Source organism: Notothenia coriiceps, unplaced genomic scaffold (genome assembly GCF_000735185.1).
Source record: "Notothenia coriiceps isolate Sejong01 unplaced genomic scaffold, NC01 NC01_scaffold00000339, whole genome shotgun sequence".
NCBI lineage: Eukaryota > Metazoa > Chordata > Actinopteri > Perciformes > Nototheniidae > Notothenia > Notothenia coriiceps.
The window spans coordinates 22,823,668-22,832,641 of NW_011333040.1; the positions used below are offsets into that span (position 1 = coordinate 22,823,668).

Consider the following 8,974-nt stretch of genomic DNA (forward strand, 5'->3'; position numbering starts at 1 on the left):
CAATGCTGACTTATGGTTCGGCCTACAAAAATAAGTCATCCCTGCACATTCTGCATTTTTCTACTACTTTAACCATGAAAGCAGATTAAGCATTTATTCATTGCACTGGCTTCCTATTAGGTTCCGAATTGATTTTAAACTCCTTTTATTTGTTTTTAAAGCACTAAATGGGCTGGCTCCGGCCTATATAGCAGAACTCCTCCATCACTACACCCGAGCCAGAGCATTAAGGTCGGCTGACCAGCTGCTGCTGGTAGTGCCCAAGACCAGGCTAAAAAATAGAGGTCACCGAGCCTTCGCAGCAGCTGGCCCTAGGCTTACAAATAACAAACAGTTTAAGTTAAAAAGAGCGGAAAAAAAAGTTTAAACTCGCAAGCTGATCAAAACAAATCAGACTTGTCTGGTGTTGGAGTCTCTTGGCAGCGAAGACAAAGACTAACTGTTCAAGAATGGATTGAGTCTCAAAAATGTCCTTCTGCTGAGGTTGAACACAGTTTTAATTACAAGAGAAGCCTTTGCGCTTCCCTACTGATTAAAAAAACACTTCCAAAAACACTGAACTCAGTTTGACATTGTGGCATAATTTAACTACTGTTTATGCACATGATACTGAAAGATTACAGTGATTCTTTCTCTAAAAATGACATGTGTTTTACTGAACTGTAATTCATATTTTAGTATTTCTTACATTCACATCAGCTGCCATGTCAAATTCAGTTGCACTTTTATAATACCTAACTGATGAGTCTAGTGGTTTAGTTCTAAGAAAATAGGTGATATTTATATAAGTATACTGTTTAAGTTTTATTGTGTTTATTGTTTTATTTTACATGTATTTACTCCCATGCAATGTCTGTGTAGCTTTCAGAGGCTAAAACTTACATTTCATTCTGATCATTTCTGTTGAAAAAATTAACAATGTTGAACCTTTAAGATTTTGGCAAAGATTACAAATTACTTTTTGATATAAAGCGAAGTAATAAGTGAAATATAAAATGTGGATGTCTTTACTTCTTTTATTAAAAAAGTTGTTTTGCAGAAAGATGGTAACAATTCAATCAGAATCTCATTTAAAAAAAATTGCAGGTTTATATTGAAAATTGAAAATAACCAAAAGCAGTAACGAAATCAAAGTGTGTGTGTGTGTGTGTGTGTGTGTGTGTGTGTGTGTGTGTGTGTGTGTGTGTGTGTGTGTGTGTGTGTGTGTGTATACACAGCCGTGACAATCACTACAGTTAGCTCTCTAGGTAGAAAGAACGGGCGGCATTTAACTGACATGAACTTCAGGTCAGGAGAGCAGTGATGGTCAATGATGATGCCGTTATAACACCAGTTGTTATGTACGTACATACAGAGACCCCCCCCTCGGCTCTTACCAGAGTCCTTACTGAACATTTACTGAAGTACTGAAGTATATCAAAGTACTTGAGATTTACCTGAGTATTTGGGATTGTATGCAACTTTAGGAGGTGTGTCCACGTCGCGTATTTCTGCCAGAAAAATGTGCCGCTGCTCGATTATGGCAAAAATCATAATCTCGATTATTTGGGTCAATAATTGATATCACGATTATTAAAAACGATTATCTATTTACTTTGGAAACATCAATTTATTGAAAAAAAACATGTGAACAGTTTTTAACAGTTGATTACTGAAAACTGAAAAACCAAAACAAAAAAAATTAATTAATACAAAAAATAAAAAAATAATCGTTTTATTTCGATTATGTTGTTTTAATAATCGTTGCACGCCAAAATATGTGTGTGTGTGTGTGTGTGTGTGTGTATGTGTGTGTGTGTGTGTACCTGGTAATGTTTGAGTGTGCCGTTGATCAGCAGCGTTGACTGCTTCTCCACCCTCTCAATGACAGCGTGGGCGGCACCGTAGTAAGACGCGGTGCTGGTTTGTCCGGTAGGAACACTGTACTCATCGTCCACCTGAATGGCCGACCTGAATGTGTCATGTAAAAGAGAAGAGAATCAAAAAAAGGAAAGCGGGTGTCTTTCCCTCATCTCGGTGTCTAGTATTTGGACCTCTTCCCTCCTAAGCACCCGTTGGGAATATCCGAAGACTGTTATTGGTTTTGTAAAAAAAATCGATCTTTTAATGTTTACTTTGATTTTAATTTATATTTTCTCTAATTAGATTCAATTACATATTGTTTTCTTTTTTATTATTGTTTGTTTGTTTGTTTATATTTTTGATTCATATTTGTTGTATAAAACTTGAATGAAGTGTTTTTGTAAAGTGTCTTGGAATACCTAGAAAAGCACAATAAATATATAAAATGTGTATTCTAATTATTAATAATAACAATAAGAATACAAATAATTGCATCCTCGTCATTATTGTTATTGCTTCTTCTTATTAAATCATATTATTATTATTAATATATTTATTAATAATTCCACTTGGTAAAAACAAAAACAAATGTTTAAGCTAAAGATTGGACTTCTGTTTGCAGCTGATAGAGGAAAAATGTGCTCTGCAGTAAATCTGACAAAGTGTGATGTATAGTAACCATAATACATTACAGAATAATATCCGTGGGATCAGCGACAAACTCCTCAATTCCACTAGGATCGATTATCTTCCTTTCTTCAATTTCTTCTTTTCTTTCAGCTTTGGCCCCCTCCTCTTCATCCTTGTATGATAAAACATGACATGAGGGAACACTTAATATATTAACAACAGCAGAGACGGAAGTAGCTCTGAAGATGATTACTGAAGTGCATACAGCTACAGCCCCCTGGTGGATGTTGATGTGTGTTCAGTGTGTGTGCAGTTGTTCTGACTGTGAAGTGGCTGAAATGCTTATTAATAAGGTTTGAATGATTTGAATCAGGGCAGCAGAGTGATGCTGATCTGACATCATCCTCTGTGGGATCTCACTAATGAGAAAGTGACTGACCTCCTCCTCAAACTCTGAGCTGCTCTCCTCACTGTCCGACCGCGGGGCCACCTCATACCTGATATATAGAGGAGGAAAAACAATGGAAAAAGAAAGTAGAGTTACTATATTTATTTTCTGTCAGGCACACATCAAAATAATGAACACGGCAGAATTACCAAGCAGCAATCTAAACCTGCCAGGAAACGGGCTTTCTTACTTTATTTAGGGTGTTGAATCCTTGACATACTATATATGACTTTAAAATGTAAGAACCTCATTTGTGCTCATTCAAAGTTAGTGTGATGAAGAACTGAAAGGCGGTTCATTTAAAAAAAATGTTATAGGCAACCAGTGCCTTTATTAAAGTGTCAGTGATGAAAGGGGGAAACACACGGCAAATGGTCCTACGCATGGGGGCCGAGCCCGAGTACACGCCACATCTACCATTTGAGCTATACAGCAGCCCGCAGTATAATAATATCTTGATTAAAGATGTATTTGTTTCCCTGAAAGATCACCAGAGAAGATCAGTATCGGCATTTGCCACATTGTTATTCTAAACATCGGTGTTGGGGATTGGCTGACAAAAGTGAATTTCTTACATCCCTTCTAACATCCCTTTTATTTGTCAGAGGTTGACAACAGTAGAGAGTGCTTCTTCCTCACCCAGGGTTCATCTCGAGCCAGGCCTCCAGCTGGCCGGATTTGGGAGCATCAGTTCCCTGCAAAACTTTCCCGGTCTCCGTTTGAATGACTTTGACCGGCAGCTCACTCGTCTGGCTGCTCTCGTCCATGGGCTGCAGGAACAACAAACCACAAGGTTGTAAACAATGTTTTTAGAAATTTAACAGAACCCTTCAATTTTCAAAACATACTTGTGTTCTCTAAAGCATGTAAGATGTTAGGGTTTAGCATAATTAATTGAACGTCTCAGTCATCCAGACATACGAGCAATAAACTACATTATCTCAACAAATGGAGGTGAACTCTTTATTTCATAGCTGCTGATCTTTTGCTGTTTGCATGGATGCATATGCTAACAAACATTTTGTATAAGCAATTTATAACTTGATGTAAATATTGGATGGTCAGATCGACAATAGAGGAAGTAGGAGAACATTGCCCCCTGTTGTTTCCCTGAAAAGAGGAACTAAAAGTTATAAAACAATAATCAGAATAAGCAACTCTTTTAAATGTAAAGGTTTTGCCATTTGACAAAACCCCAGACATCTATTTTCCTCATGTCTTTATCAAACATTTGCTCTGCGCTCTTCCCCTTCTTCTTCTAGCTTAAGGCACTGGGTCTATATTTGCTGGGTTGCCTTGCGTGTGAGCATTGAACTCACTTAAATCAATGTACATAAATGCTCGTTATTATTGAAAATTGGCATTTGTTAATCATGCATTTCATAATTTCAGCAAGTTGCCGTGGTGATGATGAATTGATCTGGACATTTCCCGTGTTTTCAGTTCTGTTCCTAACTCACTTATTCTTGTTTGAAATGCTGCAAGGAGTGTTAATATGATATCATGATTCATTAGCATGCAACATTTAGGATTTCAACCACTGAGGGATTTAATGAGTGTTTTTAAACTTTAGCGTATCTATTCCTAACAGGAGACAAAGGTAGCTCAATTAAAATCTGAGGCAGGCTGTAAGGGAGAATAAACAATGGAGTTTATTTGTTGCATTATTTACAAGAGGTGGATTTTCTTTGAAAGTACCATCAACTAGGGTTCAGACAGCCTTTGAAAGGGTTATTATTATTTGATATGATTTCTCTTTTCATTTCTGCCAGAGCACATTTAGAATGCTGAAGTCAAGTGCGGGTTTGGTTTCCGCAGCCGTAATAACCTTCTCAGTAAGCAGCAGAGCAGTAAATATCACCAGGAGATTACCGCGATAGTTATATATCCTCAAGAGATCCATCAATGAATCAGGTAGGAATGTGAGATTCAAAATGCTGTTTGAATGACCTTCTTACTGTTCTGTCTTCTTATAATTAAGGGGGGACATTTAAACTATTGTTTTATGCTATTATGTTGAACTTGTGACTAAACAGTAGCATGTTTACACATCCAGCACAACATGAGTAGTCATTTAGAGTTATGTCCATCTGATGAATAAAAGACAACTATTCAATAGCTTTTAGCTCAATTTTGGTCACCACCAATTTCCACAGGAGTATCCGGCTCCTTTTCTGCTAAACACTCCTGTCTACCAGCTAGTTGTGTTACTGAGTCCATCTGCTGTTTAATGCTGAGCAGGTTGTGAAAACAAGGTTTTTCAGAAGTTTCACAATGAAAACTGTTTTCTGCTACTGCCCAAAATGCTATGAAAGCTGTAAGAGCGAAACAAAAAAGTCAAGTTGTGGGCTCGATTTAAAAAGCTTTGTTAAAGTGGAGATGCAGATCAACAAAATCTTCTACATCATCACATGTTTTACCTGGTTATTAGAATAAGATAATAGCAGATTCAAACAAGCGGGTACACAGTATTTTATGACCAAAAATGTCAAAAGAAATACAATAACAAAGCAACAAATAACAACTTAAAGCTCTGCAGCTCACCTCTCCATCAGGTCCAATAGCGCTGGTGCCCTCACCGTCTCCATCCACCTTCGAAACATGAAATACAAGCAATTAGCTGACATATCATATGGATCTCAGAAAATAACTCGGTGGCAAACACGTTTTTGATACTTGTTTGCCGGAAATAAACAGCTAAGTTTCATAACTTTGCCTCACCATTGCTAAGCTAACAGTGGCTAATAATGTGATGACGTTTAGTAGCCTCATGTAGGCCCTGGTTAGCAATCACCTTTTTTAAGCAAAGTCAAATCTTCAGACACTACTAGAGGGGTATTTACTAACGTATTTTATATCGTAGGACAAAACGTGAAAATCTTGTAAGCTTGTATTAACCACAGCCATTTTTTCAGGCATCCAATTAACAATTTTTAAAACAAGCATTAAAAAAACATTGACTTAGAGACAAAGGAACCTGAAAGTAATAGATTCGTAACTCATTTCCAGGATTAGGACTTACTCTAAAATGCCAACCTTCCCTCCATTACTCCATTAAGAGCAAAGAAGAGCTCTCCAATGGAATGATCAAGAATCATGTAGGGTTATGTGTTTATGTAGGTCAGCGGTTCTCAAACTGTGGTCCGCGGATATGCAAACTGTAAAAATAAGTACATACCGGTATATAAACGTAGTGTTAAAACGCAGATATTTGTTATCGTTAATTATGGACAACACTTCATTTCACCACTGGTTACCCATCGTTACGTGTGCGCGTGCAAAACCACAAACATGGATCGGTGGCTAGCATCAGGTTCTCTGAAGAGAAAAGAGGTTAACGTTATTGTTAATGAAGATAATGACAGTGAGTCGGAGGCATCTACAAGACAGATTCAGCAGAAAAAAACAAAGAAAGAGAAGATTAAGAGAAAATACAAACTACTTGGAACTGGGATTTACCTACATAGGCACTGAAGATGAGCCTTTGCCAGTATGGGTTCTGTGCTACGAGACACTGGCTAACGAGAGCCTAAAACCAGCTAATCTTCGCCGTCAATCTTGAAATCTGGCACTACGTTTATATATGTACTTATTTTTAGGGTTTGCATATGAGGTGGTCCGCGAGAATCCTTGATAATAAAAAAGTGGTCTGCAATAGTGCTGTCACGATACCAACATTTTGCTTTCGATACCGATACCAAGTCAAGAATTGCGATTCCGATTCTTTTTCGATACTTTTCTTAAAAAAAGGGAAACAGTCTTAAATGTAATTATTGTGCTTTATTTCACACCAGAACCATAACACAAACTTTGAAACAATGAGAACAATAAACAAAATAAATGACAATAATTCGTATTAAATAAAATTAATTCATTTCTCACAGACAGGCCTCGTGACAGGCTTGCCCTCACTGTCAGAGATATAGCTAAAATACATCAAAATGTCGCTTCTTGCGTCTTTTTTGTCAACAAGCCGAGGTGACAGTAATATAAATAATTATTGACAAAATGTATATTGCAGATGTTAGCCACATTGGTAAAAGATAGCCATATTAGACAGTTATCATTGCCATTAATTGCCTCGTCAAACTACGAAAACGTTCGTTTGTCACAAAATAAATTACACTTGTTTGACTTAGCTTTGAGGGCATGGGCTTGAGCATGATGTCATTATGTTATCTACCACATTCGCTAACCTGTCTGTCTTTAAATTCTTTAAACAGCTCTGGATGCCGGTCGGCGGGTGCTTAGCCAAGTTTGATGTGTTGGCTCCCTTGGTTTGCAGGGATCTAAAACATTTCTCACAGACAGGCCTCGTGGTGTCCATAGGCTTGCCCTCACTGTCAGAGATATAGCTCAAATACTTCCAAATTTCGCTTCTGGCGTCTTTTTTGTCAACAAGCCGAGGCGCAGCGGCAGTTGCACTCCCACTTGCAGCCATGCTTCTCGTTTAGTTTTCTCACATGCTCTGGCAGCTAGCGCGTGGCCGCAAAATTAATTCTCGGCACACACAAAGGTCGCCGAAGACGAAGGTGAGGACGTGACGTCGGCACGGACGTCAAAAGGGCGGGAAGAGTTCGTGCAAGATTCAGGGAGGGGAGGGNTCCTGAAAGACTGAGCGGCTCTGATAACCTCAGCTCAATGAGGTAAAGGCACACCTTTATATGATCATTATAGTTCTAAAAAAATAAGAGAATAGGTGAAAAACAGGTATAAAATACTATATGACAGTGCAAAAAAGTTGTTATTAATAAACAAGAATACAGTTTGAAAGGGGAGTGATTTGTAAAATATCCAAAAAGAAAATCTGTTTACCATTCTGTTTCATATGGGTGTTGAGAGTTGTATCCATAGATTTCCTAATGTTGCTCTCAAAGTGCACCAGATTGATGCTTTTAACTTCAATATTAAAAAAAAAGTCTTCCCGTGGGTCCCCCCCTAGAGGAGGTGAGGTCCCACTTAAATCATGTTCAAATGGATAGGAAACTAAATACAGTTGCACACATCTTGTGTCCATATCTTTAAGTTTAGGTGGTCATGCCACAACCGTGCACGCGCGAGTCATAGTGAGTGTCTGCATTTGGGGGTGGGGGGCACCAGCTAAAATCTTGCCTAGGGCAGCAAATTGGTCAGGGCCGGCCCTGGCCAAAAGTGCAATAAGAGTTTAGCATGTAAGGGCGGTAACACGAGCAATTTGTCTAAACATCTTGCAAAAGTGCACCACATTCAGACGGAGGAATGCACCGTGTTCGAATGTCTTTCTAGCAGCTCTGTAGCCCCATCCACGAGTAACTTTTCCACGTCACGTGTTATGTATGCTAGCAGCAACACACGGAGTTAACTCAATTATACAAACATGGGTTAATGATTAGAGGTAACTGAGTTACTCTTTATTTTGTTAAAGTTTCAGCTATTCTGTTTACAATTCTGTCATCACATTATTTAATACGATTTGTTAAAACACTGTCGTTTCTTTTGATGTGAAATATTATTTATTTTATTTAAATAAAAACCAATGGTTATTTTGTTCAAAATGATTTTTGTTAATTTAATAATATATGTATTTTTGAATCAAGTATTCATCTTTATTGTCTTCATTGTTAGTTTCCACATGCCTAAAACAACCTCAAGCTAAATCTAAAAGTTGATGGCTAAATAAGAGCGTTTGAGAAATTGTGCAAGGCATAGTAGTCCGAATAGTCGATTAATCGTTTCATTAATCGATAGATTAATCAATTATCAAATTAGTCGTTTGTTGCAGCCCTACCCCAGAGGTGGAGTTTTTTTTGCTAAACCTCTCTAAAAAGGTCAAATGTTACTTGTTTTGCATCAATCTTGATACAGGGTACTTATTATATCAATCTGAATTGTATTTAAAAGAAAAAACATCTATATTGATTCTGACTTTCTACATCCAACTCACAGGTTTATCATTGCTTTGAGAAAAAAGACTATTAATTTTCCCCTTTTAGAAGTGTAGTTATGGTAATTTGTTCTGGAGGTGTCATTTTCGAGCCTGAGACCTGAAAAACAGGCTTGGGGCTTAACAGGTTG

At 37.7% G+C, this 8,974-nt stretch overlaps 1 protein-coding gene across 1 annotated transcript; it reads right to left on the reverse strand.

Annotated features, from left to right (window-relative positions):
- Positions 1-1,733: 1,733 nt before the first annotated feature.
- Positions 1,734-5,692, reverse strand: LOC104952452 (probable global transcription activator SNF2L2). The gene is made up of 6 exons (XM_010779277.1): positions 5,642-5,692; positions 5,465-5,512; positions 3,560-3,690; positions 2,912-2,969; positions 2,535-2,644; positions 1,734-1,950 (listed from the first exon to the last, which is right to left on the reverse strand). Exons 1-6 carry the CDS (start codon positions 5,690-5,692, stop codon positions 1,734-1,736), a joined length of 615 nt encoding a protein of 204 aa, XP_010777579.1.
- Positions 5,693-8,974: the final 3,282 nt, after the last annotated feature.